This window comes from Ursus americanus, chromosome 6, assembly GCF_024610735.1.
Source record: "Ursus americanus isolate L20-20 chromosome 6, mUrsAme1.1.p, whole genome shotgun sequence".
NCBI lineage: Eukaryota > Metazoa > Chordata > Mammalia > Carnivora > Ursidae > Ursus > Ursus americanus.
Window position 1 is genome coordinate 30118514 of NC_142132.1, and position 16835 is coordinate 30135348.

Below are 16835 nucleotides of genomic sequence, written 5' to 3' on the forward strand. Positions count from 1 at the left end.
ACACCCAACGTGGGGCTTGAACTCATAATCCTGAGATCAAGAGTCGCATGTTCTACTGACTGAGCCAGTCAGGTGCCCCCAAATTATCCTTTTTGATAAGCTTTGCCTCTTATCCTTCTTTGGGATGGTTGCCTAATACATGCATTTAAATACTAGGGTCGCGGGGCGCCTGGGTGGCTCAGCCGTTAAGGGTCTGCCTTCGGCTCAGGTCGTGATCCCAGGGTCCTGGGATTGAGAAGCCTGCTTCTCCCTCTCCCTCCACTTGCTTGTGTTCCCTCACTCGCTGTCTCTCTCTGCCAAATAAATAAGTAAAATCTTAAAAAAAAATAATTTAAATACTAGGGTCCTTGCTATTTCTGTGTGCCTGCATACCTAACTACTAATTCTCCTGGTTCTGGTCATCTATGCAAAAACTTTTGTGATGAGGAAATTAACCTTTACTATTAACTCTGATTTTCTATGATATTTACATCAAGTAGTAGCAAGATTTAGGTCAAAGCTACTTTTTTTTTTTTAATTTGTCTCGAAAGATGTGATTCTAGATACAGTATGTAGAATAATATAATCAATATTTTCCTATTGCCCGGCATCAACAAACCTTAACATTTGCCATATTTACTTCAAATGAATCTCCCTTTTTCCATAGCTCAATGACTTATCACAAGAAAATTGCTATCACCTTGGAAATTCCCCTCATGCCCTGTTGCCTCCTCTTAGTCACTATCCCCCAAAGGTAGCCATTATCCTGAATTTATGGTAACTATATCTTTGCTTCTCTTTATAATTTTACCACTTAAGCAAGTATTGCTAAACAATATGCTTTTGTCTATTCTTAAAATTTGATGTAAATGTCATTGCATTCTCAGTCAGTAGTGTGTGGGTGGGTGTGTGTGTGAGACTTCTTTTGCTCATCATTATATGTGATTCATCCATGATGGTGCATATGACTGGAGTTTGTCCATTTTCGTTGCTGTAAAATATACCATTATATACACCACAATTTAAAAAATAATTCTGCTGGATATTTTGGCTCTTTAGAAATTAATGTTTCAGTGAAAATTCTTTTTTTTTAAAGATTCCATTTATTTATTTATTTATTAGAGAATGAGAGAGAAGGAGTGCACATGAGTGTCTGCAAGCATGAGTGGTGGGGAGGGGCAGAGGGAGAGAGAATCTCAATCACACCCCATGCTGACCCTGAGATCATGACTTGAGCTGAAACCAAGAGTTGGATTCTGAACCTGGTGAGCCACCCAGGTGCCCCTTGGCTACTCTTTTTTTTTGAGATTTTATTGAAATTTCATGTCTGTTTTTCTATTGGGTCATTTGTTTTTTCTTATCGATTAGTAGGAATTCTTAGTATATTCAGGCGAGCCCTTTTTTGCTATATATTACAGATATATTTTCCTACTGGCTTTCTTAATGATGTCTTTTGATAAGCACAAGTTCTTATTTTATTTATTTATTTATTTATTTATTTTAATTAATTTTTTTTTAAGATTTTATTTATTTATTCGACAGAGATAGAGACAGCCAGCGAGAGAGGGAACACAAGCAGGAGGAGTGGGAGAGGAAGAAGCAGGCTCATAGCGGAGGAGCCTGATGTGGGGCTCGATCCCAGAACGCCGGGATCACGCCCTGAGCCGAAGGCAGACGCTTAACCGCTGTGCCACCCAGGCGCCCCACAAGTTCTTATTTTAATGAACTCAAATGTATTAATCTTTTTTTGTGGTTAATATTTTTAATGTTATTTGAAAGATTTTATTTATTTATTTGTCAGAGAGAGGACGAGTGGTAGGCAGAGGGAGAAGCAGGTTCCCTGCTGAGCAAGGAGCCTGATGTGGGACTCAATCCCAGGACTCTGGGATCATGACCTGAGCGGAAGGCAGACGCTTAACCAACTGAGCCACCCAGGCGTCCCTTAATGTGTTATTTTAAAGTTATTTAAAAAATCTCCCCATCCTCCATTCAAGAGTATATTTTTGTATGTTACCTTCTAGTAGGTTCATCATTCTGCTGTTCACCTTTAGATGTGCCATTTACCTGGAATTGATGATCTTTGTGTATAGTGTGAGATAGATATCAATTTTCACTTTTCCCCTCTATAGATATCCAAGTGTTCCAGCACCACTTAGTGAAAAGGTCATCCATTCCCCACTGATTTGCAGCACCACCTTCACCCTGAATCCAGTAAAGAAAGGAAGTAATAAAGATAAGAGCAGAAATTAATGAAATAAACAGCAAACATGTAATAGAGGGATACAGCAAAATCAAAAGCTGGAACCTTGACAAAGCTAATAAAATTGATAAACCTCTAGTAAGATTCATAAATTAAAAAAGAGAAAACATAAATTATCAACATCAGGAACAAAGAGGAAGACATCACTATGTGACTTTTTTTTTTAAAGATTATTTATTTATTTATTTGATAGAGAGACCTCGTGCAAGCACCAGCAGGGGAGCAGCAGGCAGAGGGAGAGGGAGAAGCAGGCTCCCCGAGCTGGGAACCGGACTTTGAGGCTCCATCCTAGGACACTAAGCTGAAGACAGATTGGGATCATGACCTGAGCCAAAGGCAGAAGCTTAACGGACTGAGCTACCCAGGCACCCGTCTTAGGAACTTTTTAATTGTTCCTCTTAAGAACTACAAAGTTACATAGTGAGGGGCGCCTGGGTGGCTCAGTCGGTTAAGTGTCTGTCTTCGGCTCAGGTCATGATTCCAGGGTCCTGGAATTGAGCCCTGTGTCGGGTTCCTTGCTCAGCGGGAGCATGCTTCTCCCTCTGCCTCTGCCCCTCCACCTGCTTGTGATCTCTCTCACTCGAGCCCTCCTCTCTCATGAATACATAAAATCTTTAAAAAAAAAGTTCCTAAGAGAATCTTAAAAACAAATTTATGCCAATAAAATATGAAAATTTATATGAAATAGACAAATTCCTAGAAATGTCCAACTTACCAAAATTAATATAAGAAGAAATAGAAAATTTGAATAGTCTGTACCATCAATTGAATATATAGTTAAAAACCTCACAAAGAAAACTCTAGGTTTAGATGGCTTCTTCAGCCAATTTGAGCAAGCATTTAAAGAGGAAATAACACCAATCTCACCTAAACTTTTTCAGAAAGTAGAAAAATAAGACCTACTTCCCAACTAATTTTATAAGGCCAGCACAACCTTGATGTAAAACTTAATGAATACAATACGGTAGTCCCCCTCTGTCCGTGGGGGTATGTTCCAAGACTCCGCTGTGGATGGCTGAACCTGTGGATAGTACTGAACCCCATATATACTTTTTTCCTATACATGCACAGCTATGATAAAGTTTCATTTATAAATTAGGCACATTAAGAGGTTAATAAGAGATCTCTTATCTAATAACTAGGTATAATAGAAGTCTCTTATCTAATAACCAGATAAAAGGGAGCAATAAATAATGTTAAAATAGAACAATAATAATATAATGAAAGCTGGGTGAATGTGGCCTTTCAAAATACCTTTTGTGCTATACTCACTCTTCTTGTGGTTATGTGAACTGATAAAATGCTTATGTAATCAGATGAAGTGAGGTGAGTGGTGTAGGCACCCTTGATAGTTGTTAGACTATTGTTGACCTTCTGATAGGTCAAGAGGGGGATTATCTGCTTGTGGACCACAGAAAGTGAAACTGTGGAGGGGGGCGTCGCACGACTGTACAGGTATCCCCTGCTTTTTGAACGTTTGTGTTAGGCCTCTTTGCTTTTAGGCAGGACCTACATTAGTGCCTGTTTTCACTAACCCAAAGAAATTGAAAGATTTCCACTTTTACAAAACAAGACGAAAAGTGACAATAGCATTTAGCGTTTGTTTTCCAGCGAGCCATTATAGAGGCCGCTGAGACCCTGATCAATGAGAGTGGCTCTCAGCAGCAAGCTGCTGTAACTTTGAACTGTGTCTGTGGGCATCTGTGCTTTGTCTTGATTTATTTTGTGCATCCACCAGCAAAATAGGTCCTAAGGGATCAAAAAGGGCTAAGAAGGGCTATTTTTGGGGTCTGGGGATGCTAAAAAAATTTTTCATGTAAGTTAACGGTAATTGCTTCTTCACTCTATGCCATTTTGGCTTATGAAAGATTTCATAGGAACTCTCTACTTTCAGAAAACAGTTCCATGACACTCTCACTTATGAATGTATGTGGAGAAACCCAGACCATTAGCAAACCAAATTCAGCAATATATAAAAAGGATAATATAACAACATTCTAGAAATGCAAGGTTGGTTTAACATTAATCAGTGTCATTCACCACATTAACAAAATAAAGGAGAAAAATCATATCAATAAATGCACAACAAATAGATAAAATTAAGCACTGACTCATGATAATAGATAAATAACCCTTAGCAAACTAGGAATTAAAGGATATTGCCTGAATCTGATAGTTTTTGCCAAAATGATGGATGGGGAAAGATACCATTCTTCAATTTGCTTACCCTTGTAACTTTTTTTTTTTTTTACAGAGAGAGAGAGAGAGAGAGGGTGTGTGCTTGCATGAGTAGGGCAGGTGGGGGGGGGGTGCAAAGGGAGAAGGAGAGAGAGAATGGTAAGCAGGCTTCCATGCCCAGCATGGAGCCCATCACAGGGCTCAGTCTCACAACCCTGAGATCATGACCTGAGCTGAAATCAAGTCAGAGTCTTAATCTACTGAGCCACCCAGGTGCCCCTACCCTTGTAACTTTTAAAGTTAAGATTCTTTTCATGTTTATTAGTTACTTAGGGCCCCTCCTTTATGAATTATTTGATCATATCTTTTGTCTAATTTTCTTTGAGTGTATTTTTCTTATAATTTTTAGACGTAAAATTTTAGACTGATAAATTCTGAATGCTAATCCTTTTATATGCATGACAATTTTTTCCAGTTTATGGCTTTCTATTTTAAGGTTTTAAATCTATTTATGTATTTATTTTGAATGGGTAATATGTTCATATGAATAAAAAATCCAGAAAGTACAAAAGAACATACAGTGAAAAGTTTTTCTCCCAATCCTGTTCTTTCATCCAGTTCCTCTCTCCAGATGCATTTTGACTTCATTTTTAAAAAACTTTGTTCATAATGTCATTTGTTGTACACACATTTAAAATTTTAATGTAGTTAAATGTATCAGTCTTTCTTTGTGGATTGTGCTTTTTTATGCCTTGTTTAAGACACATTTCCTCTGCCTCATTTATTATTCTTCGTTCTTTTCTAAACTATTTAAAGTTTGGCTTTTCCTATTTAGATCTTTTTTCTTTTTTTTTGTGTATGATGTGAGGTAGGGATCATCCTTCCCTCCATACTATACAAGTACTTGTCCTTATAGTCTTACATTATATGATTGTTTTGTCTAATACAGCTTTCAGTGTGATGGGAGACTACTGTTGAGCTTTATCTACACATTGGCAAATACAATGAACTGGTCCAGTTTTTTATTTCTGTTTTGTTCCTACTCGCAAATGAGTGCTTAGAGTCGTGATAAGTACTGCCTTTCAGGCCCCATAATGTGTCCTTGTGTCCTCTAACATGTCTGGAATTTATGTAGGCTGTGATGGGGCAGGGAAAGGAGGTTCCTTTGTCATGAAAAACAAGGAGAAAGCTTTTTTTCCTGTCTCTTCGATTTACCAATGCCTCATCAGAAGCTTTCAGCACTTATGTAAGAAATTAATTTTTTTTCTTGAACTTGAGCAAACTTAGACTGTTTTAAAATAAGATACTGTAGAGTAAGAAGTTGTTTTTGTTTAATTCTTGTCTTTAGTCCTAGAAATCTCTTAGGTTCTTAACCATGTTCCTTGATATTCTCAGCTTTATATTGTGATATTATGTATTCTGTAGAAAGGGATTAGCAGGCCGTGTCGTATTCGGTAATTAAAAAATGTAACCCACTGTATCTGTCTTTTCTGTCTCCCATCTTCCATTTTACTTCTTTTTAAATCATTTCTCTCTTATATCCTGTCTTACCAGATAGATGCTCCATTCAGAAAAAGTGAAAAAGGAGAAAAAAACCCCCTCGGTTAAAGACATTCAAATGGGGTAAAACAAGAGTGAATGATCATGGGAAGGAAGGGGAGAAAAAGCAGGAGAAAAGAGACTGAGATTGGTTATTACCTGTGGGTTAGGACTTCAAGGGAACTTTTCCTGGTATTCTTTGTGAATAGGTAGAGGGAGCCTTGAACTTACTTATTCTTCTGCCTGTTCTACCTATTTAGGAGAGGGGCAGACTTGGGGGTGATGGCCAGGTAGGAAGGACTCTATTGAGAAACTGTGAAGCTAGGGCTTTGGGCTTCTAGAGCCTTTCTCACTTTTGTTTTTGATCCAGTTTAGTGCTGGAGGGTCATCTGTGATGGAAGTTTTAGGATCTTAACTGAATATTGCTCCGGATATTAAGAAAATAAAGGTCTGAAGGTTGTATGTCTGTATGTGTTTCTACTTCAGGAATGTAACGGATGCTCTTCATGCGTATTTATATGTTAGAACTAATTTGATCTGAAATCTGTTTTTCAGAATTAAAAGGGATGTGAAGTCCATAAAATGATAGTTTAGACTCAGTAAATTATAAGACTCTTTTTAGTGCTAACACATTTCATGATTTTTCTGGCTCTCTCAGAGTAGTGATTTCTCATTGGCAGTGATTATAAACGGTAGTTTTATATTGACTCATGTTTCTAAACTGAAATAAGCTGACATTTAAAAAATGAGGTTTTGTCAATGGTTTAGGATACACTTGCTTTTGATTTTAATTGCCTTATAATCATTTGCACCTTTACAGGAAAAATAACCTTACCTTGTGTATAAGAAGGTCAAGTCGATAAGCAGTTTTAGATTTCTTTCTTTAATGACTTTTTGGCTTGAGAATACATGTTCGTAATTTTAAATTTTTATGTGAATTCTCTTTTATCATTTCAGAGAAAAGAAGGAATTTAGTAGCTATCAATTGAAGATTTGGACTATTGATTAAAATGATGTAGTAATTTTTCAAGGAGGAAGTGATGAACTTTGAAATTTTCCCATGCCTTGTTTTAATTATACCATTATTAGAAATTATCCATGTAGTGTTGACAAAGTAGATTATAGATTACTAATATTTAATATTAGAGTGTCATTTTTCCTGGAACAGTTTTTTGGTACCTAGGATGTTGTGGAAGACTTTTAAGTTGTAATTGTTTTTTTTTGTTTGTTTATTTTTATCGTGGGAATGTTTATATGTGTCAGATGAATTTCAGTTTTGCCTGACAGATGTGATGACTTGTTCTTTTGGTTTGTGTTTTATCTACTCATTGGTTATATAATAGATGACTGTTTATATAATAAGGATTAGAACAAGCCATTAGAGATGATTGATAATGGATACAAACAAGTAGTATTGTGTCTGCTATCGGAGATGGAATAATATAGGTCTTATATGTAACATGTTAAAAGTACAAAGGAGTATAGTAAGGCATTGGAAAACAATGAATAGGGAAGAAAATATTTCTTTTTTTTTTAAAGATTTTTTATTTTTATTTATTTGACAGAAATAGAGACAGCCAGCGAGAGAGGGAACACAAGCAGGGGGAGTGGGAGAGGAAGAAGCAGGCTCCCAGCGGAGGAGCCTGATGTGGGGCTCGATCCCACAACGCCGGGATCACGCCCTGAGCCGAAGGCAGGCGCCCAACCGCTGTGCCACCCAGGCGCCCCTGGAAGAAAATATTTCTTGAGAGTCAAAGGAGCTTTGCCAGGAATATAGCCTGAGTAATGTGGGAGTGGAAAATGAGCTAAGATCGGGGCCAACAGAATGTATCTGCTTAGTATTATTCAATGACAGAAAAGTGAAATTAGGAGCAAGTGCTCCTTAGATCTAAAAACAAGAATTTTTCCAAGTGCCCTAGAGAGAAGAACCTGTCTGAACAAAGGTTGGACTTAGATGATGGGCAGAGGCATCCAGAGTTGAAGGATTTTAAAATAAAACCTATTTCTGGACCTGGATAAGGTGGTATTAATATCTATTTTATATACTTGTAAATGCCTTCCATTCTGGTGAAGGCTTTCGATTATGAGGAACAGAATCCAAGGGCAGCTGTTTCAGTTAAAGTGGGCTGATTATTAGAAAACGCCTGTGTAGGCTCCCTGCTTGGCGGAGGGATCTGCTTCTTCCTCTCCCTCTCTTTCTCTCTCAAATAAATACAATCTTAAAAAAAAAAAAAAGAAAAATAAAGAAGACACCTGTGTAGGGACCAAAGAACCCTATGGGCAGAGTAAATGTCTCCAAAATGTCTACTACACTATTTAGATGTAGTTTTAGCTCTTAAATAGGTTCATGCTTACTGTCATGTGGTTTCTTTGGCATATGAGACTGGCCTAAACGTGCTGTCAACAGTTGGGACACCGCATGTACAGTACTGGCTGTAGTCCCAAGAAGGCCTTAATTTAATATTACCCATTGCTGTGTTAGGAAGAACAGCTGCAGGTCTGGTGTCTTACAAGTGTTTAACAGTAAAAATTCAGGGTTTGGCTGTTTTAAGGAAATGTGCTCTATGTGACTAGCAAATTTAATATACTGTTGGGCTTGGGAGGCTGGAAGGATCTATATCTTCTTATGGCATATGCCTGAAATTAAGGGGCAAATTCGGGTCTTATTAATTAATTAATTAATTAAGATTTTATTTATTAGAGCCCGAATGAGCACGAGCAGAGAGGGTAGGGGCAGAGAGCTCAGTGGACTCTCCACTGAGCAGGGAGTTGGGTCATATTTAGAGGTTATTTGGTATCTTTTCATGAAATGAAATTCCTGCGTATCTAGGGGGGTGTAACCTAAATAGCAACAAGCTCAAATTGTCTTCTTTTGTATAGTGAGCAGATTAAAGATTAAGTTTTTCAAAAGACCAGTATGTAGACTAACCCATAGAAAGAGCGAATACTTGTATGGCTAAGAGAGCGTGAGAAACATGCAAAAATGATCACTCTGAAGTGTCTTCTGTTTCGTTTTTTTCAGTGATGCCATCTGTAATTTTGTTATCTGCAATGACTCTTCCCTTCGAGGGCAGCCCATCATCTTCAATCCTGACTTTTTTGTGGAGAAACTCCGACATGAGAACCCTGAAGTGTTCACCGAGTTGGTGGTCAGCAATATCACAAGGCTCATTGACTTACCTGGAACGGAGTTGGCTCAGCTGATGGGGGAAGTGGACCTTAAATTGCCTGGCGGGGCTGGCCCAGCAGCGGGATTCTTCCGGTCTCTAATGTCTCTCAAACGAAAGGGTAGGGCATATGTCTGTGAAGGGTGGGCAGGTCTCTTCACCTCCTAACATCTGTACATTCACTGAGTTGCTATTATGTAAAGTATTTTTTTTTTTTGTCATTCTCATTTTCTTAAGTAGTAAAATCTTAAGTTAGCAATAAAAATTTTAAAAAGTAGCTAAACTAAAGCAAGCATATCAGTCCCTGAGAGAGATGACATAATTTAGTTGATTTTCATACCCTATGACATAGCTAGAGAGTACAGTAAAGAAAGTTTGAACATTTTTTATTGCAGTTCTCGAATTTTTTCATTCTATGGACTGCTTTGATAAGGCAAATACCTATGAGTCACACAAAATAAAAGCCTTTCCAGAAAATAAATTGTGGCATGGCTTTTGATAAGATATTAAGGAGGTACTGTTTTATTAAGTATAAGAAAATCATTTATGGTAGAAAAAAAGTTTAAATATTATAACAGATCAGGCCCTATACCAGCGCTAGGGGATAATCTGTCATACTTCGACAATCGTGATTCTAAATTCTGTTTATTTATTTATCTATTTTAAAGGTTTTATTTATTTATCTTAGCGTGTGAGCTCGAGTGGGGGAAGGGCAGAGGGAGAGGGAAAGAGAGAATCTTATACAGACCCTGTCCGAGCTTGGAGCCCAACGCGGGGCTTCGTCTCAGGGCATGATCTTCAGCCCTGAGCTGAAACCAAGAGTTGGATGCTCAACCGACTCAGCCACCCAGGTGACTCCCTGTTTTTCTTTTAAGTTAAATATCAACATGCTAGGTATTGTTACTTAAATAAGAAGATGGTCTTTGTCTTTAAGGAACCTATAGTCTAATATTAAACTTGCAGAGAGTTGATCGAGAGTTGTTGTTGCATTTTTGGGTGTACTTCCAGCTTTAAGGTTTTGTTTACTAACCTGTGAAAGCATTTGCTCAACTGTAACATAGGATGCTTGAGTGGCTTTAAGAATGATGACTTTGTACTATTTATGGAAAATATAACTCTGTCCTGTCATATGGTTTTTTAGAAAAAGGAGTGGTGTTTGGATCCCCATTGACGGAGGAAGGCATTGCCCAGATATACCAACTGATTGAGTATCTACACAAAAGTAAGACTTCTCAAGAGTTTGTTGTTCTTTGTTAATGAAGAGTTGTCAGTTTTCTGTTGAAAGCTAACTTCCTTGATTTAGTAGGTGCCAATGAACAAAAGACACTAACCAATGATAATTTTAGGTGGCATGTTTCTAAATATATTTCCTTCTAAATTTCATCTCATATATTGGTTTGTTTTATACTCTCTAAGATGTAGATAAATTAGATAGTATCTATGAAATCACATTTTCACCTTGACTTAGGCTTTTTTTCCTGGAAAAATACATTGTCTCTAAAGAATCATAATCTTTACTCAAGGGAACATGATTTTTCACCAAAGATACTTTTCATCTCTGGAATTCTATAATTCAGATACACTCTTTGCTTAATTCCTATTCATTTTGTGGTAGTCATGCTGCTTATGTCTTGCTCTAAGTGCTTGGTCCAGTTGAGTGTATGTGGAATGTGTGGAGTATGTGATGCTTTGATAAATTCAATACAAATGCTTATTTATGATATTTTATGTGTGGCACTGTGGTAGGAGCTAGAGCAGAGGTTGCAAACTAATAACGTAAGGACTTGAGTCCTCTATGTTCATATTTTGTTTGGTTGGCAAAGGATTAAATTAAAAATAAAATTAGTTATCAGTGGGGAATGGGGAAAGTCCAGGTTTTCTAATTCTTTGGATGACAGAAAGATCTAGTATCCTGGGCCCCCACTTGGACACAATCAAGTGGAGCACGGGTATGTGCTCTCTAGTTTGTTTTGGTTCCCATTCCTTCATTTATTATTATTATCTGCCTGCCCGTCTAGGCATTTGAACTTGAACCCCTGAATTAGGGGGCTATACAAAAATAAAAATGTGCCTATACTGAAAACATGAACTCTCATGGTTCTTCCAGATCAAACCAAAACTATAGTTCTCATCTTTCTTTTTCCTCTTAGATTAGCTTAGAACCTAACTAGAAGGGAAAAACAGTTCAGTTGGGATGATCCTAAGCTTCTGGGAATCTCAGACCGAAAGGTGATCTCACCGGTTAGAATTTTAATATCTGAGGCAGTGCAGGGACTCTCGATTCATTTTGGACTGGGAAACGATTTACAGGAGCAACAAACTTCCACAGATGAATTCAGCCCCTCCAGACAAAGGGAAGGGGCCTTCTGGGAGATTTGGCTTTCTTCCAACTTATCTTTCAAGCTCATTCTAGTCATTGTTTAGGTTAAATTCAGTCCCCAATTTTAGCTGGTCCTGGGCAGACCTTTTCCAGGTGCTCAGGGATGTTCAGATAAGTCTCCTCAGGGGCCAGTAGGTTCGAAACTTTTTTGGGAAAAAGGGAAGAAAACCTCCTTCAAGGTCTTTATAAAAGGTATTTCGAGTGTAGTCTTTTAGATGACTTAATTGTAACTTCTTTTTTCATGTCCTCTCTTTTTTCCATGCTAAACAGACTTGAGAGTAGAGGGTTTGTTTAGAGTACCAGGGAATAGTGTCCGACAGCAGATTTTAAGAGATGCTCTCAATAGTGGAACTGATATTGACTTGGAATCAGGGGAGTTTCATTCAAATGACGTCGCTACCTTGCTGAAGATGTTTCTGGGAGAGTTACCTGAGCCCCTGCTGACTCATAAACATTTCCATGCACACCTCAAAATTGCTGGTGAGTATGGTAGGTGAGAAGGAGATGTAAATAAATAAATTTCTTTCGGTTGAGTAAAGTTGTTTGCATTTTCTGTCGTTTGTAACCCATAGCAGTACTTCTGCCAAAACTGGTTAAGACTTCCTGATATTTTGGGCTCTCTGGGTAGTATTGGCTAATTACATTTGATTTAATCAGGTGTTTTCCTTGCTAAATCAGCTTCTTTGATATAAATTCTGTTTTTTTTTTTTTTTAAGATTTTATTTATTTATTTGACAGAGAGAGAAAGACAGCCAGCGAGAGAAGGAACACAAGCAGGGGGAGTGGGAGAGGAAGAAGCAGGCTCCCATTGGAGGAGCCTGATATGGGGCTCGATCCCAGAACGCTGGAATCACGCCCTGAGCCGAAGGCAGACGCTTAACGACTGAGCCATCCAGGCGCCCCTAAATTCTGGGTTTTATTTTATTTTTTATTTTATTTTTTTTTAGATTTTATTTTTATTTATTTGAAGAGAGAGAGACAGCCTTCGAGAGAGGGAACACAAGCAGGGGGAGTGGGAGAGGAAGAAGCAGGCTCATAGCGGAGGAGCCTGATGTGGGGCTCGATCCCAGAACGCTGGGATCACGCCCTGAGCCGAAGGCAGACGCTTAACGACTGCGCCACGCAGGCGCCCCGAGGGTTTTATTTATTTTTATATCCCTGATGGATCCTAGCATTGTGCTTTGAATATTTTAGTTGCTTAATAAATGAATGCTTTTCATTGGATCGATTCACATACCTGAGGTGGTTACAGGTTTGCTATATTTGCCTTGGTTTGGCGCTTTAGCTAAGTATTACTATGCCTCAATTGAGATCATCTCTAATCTTGGAAAGTTGTTTTTTGAAAATTTTGTTTTCTAAATAAGCAATATGTTCACATGGTTCAAAATTCAAAAGATTCAAAAGAGTGTACAGTGAAAAGCCTCCCTCCCACCTCCCTTTCCCGATACCCAGTTTTTCTTTCTGGAGGCAACCAAGGTTATTGATTTCCAGTGTATCCTTCCAGAGGTATTTACAAACAAATACTTACATATATTCTTTTTCCTCTCTTTTTATGTAATGGTAGGTTATAATACACATTGTTCTCTAGTTTGCTTTTTTCACTCAGTGTGTCTTGGAGGATGTTCCATTTTCAGCTCATATTTTCCTCATTCCCTTTTATGTCTGTGTGGTAGGGAATTCATTTTTAAATTGCACAGCTCTTAGGCTGCTACAGGCTCTAAGTGCACATGGCATCAAAATCCATACTACATTTACTTGGTTTTCTGCCTTTGGACATTTTCCTCTCTTTTCTAATTTTAAGGAAAATACAAGATTTTTTTCCTCTTGAGTAATTTTTATTACTTAAAAAACTAGCTTGAATTTCTAAAATCTAATAAGATTAGATTTTTTTTTTAGCACTCTCAGTGACAATCTGGATTATACAAGTGAATAAATGTTATTAGAATGTTATATAACTTTATAATTATTTTGGAGAGAAATAAGTTGGATCTTGAAAAAGATATGGAAAGTATTGATTTTTTTTATAAGTGTTAACATGAAGAATGCTTATTCTGTTTACTTTTCCGCTGAGTTAATTTAGTGCAGTATTTGCAATCCTCCACTCCCCCATCCCGTGACTCACTGTTCCTTGTGATCATGTTGAGGTGTGGCACAGTTGCAGTATGTGGTATGCCTTGCTGATAACTGGAAGGGAGTTTTGTTTGCAGTTTCATGTTAACAGGGAAAAAATAGTTTCTAGAAATATTACCTGCCTTTTCTAAACTTGGAATTATTATCAAAGTTAAATAGTTTAAACAACACACTATAATCATTTTCAGGCCTATATGAATTATATCCAAATGGTTATTTGGGTCCTTTGAAGTTCTGTTATCTGGGGACTGTTGTTATTGATAACCTGGGTAGCCTTTTAGGGGACAAACTGATTTTGATTCCATGGGGGAGCTGTGTGGATCATCCCATTATCAGCGCATAATTCACTGTCATATTTCTTTTAGCAGTAAAATATCTGGGTGAGGAAAAGTGAAAGGGGTGGCATTGCCAAAGATCTGTGTGGAGATATTTTCATTTCTCTATATCCCTAAGAATATGTACCTAGCAATGGAATTGCCGGGTCATATGGTAACACTACGTTTAGCTTTCTAAGGAACTGCCAAACTTTTCGAAAGTGCACCATTTTACATTCCTACTGGCAATGTGGGAGGGGTTAATTTTCTCAGCATTCTTGCTAACACCTGTTATTTTTGGTTTTTTGGTTCTAGCCATACTAGTGGGTATAAAGTAGTATCTCATTGTGTTTTTGATTTACTTTTCCCTGATAGCTAATGATATAGAGTATACAAATGCTTATTGGCCGTTTGTATATCTTCTTTGGAGGAATGTTTATTCAAGTCTTTTGCCTATTTAAAAATTTTTTTGGTCTTTTTATTATTGAATTGTACTGACACTATTTTGTTATTATATTTTGCTCTAATCTCTGTTTATGTCTGATTGTTTTTTCCTTCTTCTTTTTTTTGATTGGAGGTGAGGGGAGGATAATAGTAGGCATGTTGATTTTTCTTGCTTATATTTTCTCCCTCCTTTGCAATCATTTCTTTTGTCCTCAAGATTTGATGCAGTTTGATGACAAAGGAAACAAGACCAATGTACCTGATAAGGAGCGGCAAATTGAGGCTCTCCAGTTGCTCTTCCTCATTCTCCCTCCACCCAATCGTAACTTGCTGAAGTTATTGCTTGATCTCCTGTACCAGACAGCAAAGAAACAAGACAAGAATAAGATGTCTGCCTATAACCTTGCCCTTATGTTTGCACCCCATGTCCTGTGGCCAAAAAACGTGAGTGTTGAGGGGAAGAGCAAAGACTGCTTGGTTCTCTTGGGCTGGGCCTCATCCTCTGGCTGTACCTTGGTGAGGTTATCAAGGGTCCAAAGTCTACTTTTCAGCTTTGCAAGGTTAGAACATACTTTATTAGTTCATTTGGGAGTCATCAAACCTGAAGGGGCCAATTCTTGTAACCTCATGTATAAATCAATCTCTGATAAACATGAAAGACAATTTATTAATGGAAGCTCTTAGTGGAAAATTATAGCTCCTGACTAAACTAGAATACTCATTTTGGCTGGTCATTGTATATTCCTTCTTAACAGGAAGCCTTTTGAGAAATTAGATTGATTTCTGAAAATTGTGTGGTATAAATTTAGACTAGAGCCATACAATTTTACAGGATAATGTTATTTAAACTTTTAGGTAAGATGATATAGAACAGTTCTGCCTTATCCTGACTTTTCTATTTCCTGTAGATATGCTCTCCTTGGAAAAAGCTGAATGTGTTTTTTATTACTGAGACCATGGCTTTCTCAGTGACTTATGTGAGAAATAAATTATTAAAAGTCTATTGAACTAATTTTTTTTTCCAAACTGCCTATTGAACTAATTTTTGACCTAGAGGCACTAGCTTTATGTTCCTGCCCGTATATATATGTATATATGTGTGTGTGTGTGTGTGTGTGTATATATATATATATAGTGTATATATATATATATATATTTTTTTTTTTTAATATTTTATTTATTTATCTGAGAGGGGGGTGGCGAGTAGGGAGCATGAGCAGGGTGAGGGGCAGAGGGACAAGCAGACTCCCAGCTGAGGAGGGAGCCTGATGCGGGGCTCAATCCTGAGACTCCGGGATCATGACCTGAGCCAAAGGCAGATGGCCAACTGACAGAGCCAGAGCCACCCAGGTGCCCCTGTTCCTGCCCATTCATAATATAGGTTTTACTGTATGATGGAATTGGGAGCCAGAATATTTGGGTTGGAAGCTGCAAATCAGCTATATTATCTGTGTCCTTTGCCCTTTTTATGCTTAGGCTCTTCCTCTGTAAATTGGGCATAAATTAGTTCTTTATCACTTATCTCATGAGGTTGTTGGAATAGAAATAGATAGGATATGATGACTTATAAAAGATTTTTGGGATTATAAGAAATGAGAAAAGGTAGATTAAGGAGAGTAGTTGTGGGGTGCCTGATTGGTTGTCAGTAGAGCATGTGACTCTTGATCTTGGGGTCGTGAGTTCCAGCCTCACATTGGGCTCATGGAGTTTAATTTGCCAAAAAAAAAAAAAAAAAAAAAGAAAGAAAGAAAGAAAAAGAAAAAAGGGAAAGTAGTTGTGTGGAACATTTTACCTAACAAATAACTAGTGAAAAAAATGTGATGTTCTAGGCCAGGAAGAACCTCTGCCCAGACAAAGGTTGGGGGTGGGGGTAAGAAGAAAGGGCACATCAACATTTGTCCATATTAAGGAGATCAAGCCTCCTAATGAAAGAATTTTAGAACCAGCCAACTGAAATTATGAAAAAAGTGAGTAATCTGTGCCTATAAAAAGAGATATTAAGAGATCTTGGTAAAAGTAAACAGATTAAGTAATAGAGACGAGGGCTTTGGGATAGTAGAGATGCTCAGGTGCTTAAAAAAGTCAGGAGAAACAAGAAGAAAATCAGTGACCATTTGTGTTTTTAAGAAACAGGTGTCACCTTTGGTATCAATAAGTAGTGACAGTTCTCTCACCTTTGGAGAAACTCCAGTTTCTCTGAAGAGTCAGTGTCCTTGGTGGTTGGTATAGATTCTGTTTTTCCTGCCCATTTTGAATCCCAGACGAGATTTTCTTTAGCAACTCTGCTTGCATGTATAATTCTCAAGCAGAATTAAGAAACAAAGATTGGTTTTCAAGGATTTCTTGGTGACTTTAGGGACTGTGATTTCTCCTAGGTTATGTCATATTCAGTAGAAGCCTGCTGAACCAAAAAGCCTTTCCAGAATTAAACACATTAGAGGCAC

General features: G+C 37.7%; 1 protein-coding gene across 2 annotated transcripts in view; it reads left to right on the plus strand.

Annotated features, from left to right (window-relative positions):
• Positions 1-16835, plus strand: part of ARHGAP19 (Rho GTPase activating protein 19) — a 55773-nt gene that overhangs the window by 11282 nt on the left and 27656 nt on the right. For both annotated transcript variants that reach the window (XM_045784972.2, XM_045784971.2), the window contains exons 2-5: positions 8979-9244; positions 10265-10345; positions 11774-11983; positions 14609-14835. In XM_045784972.2, the coding sequence (XP_045640928.1) occupies positions 8979-9244; positions 10265-10345; positions 11774-11983; positions 14609-14835 (784 nt within the window). The remainder of the gene's footprint in view (positions 1-8978; positions 9245-10264; positions 10346-11773; positions 11984-14608; positions 14836-16835) is intronic.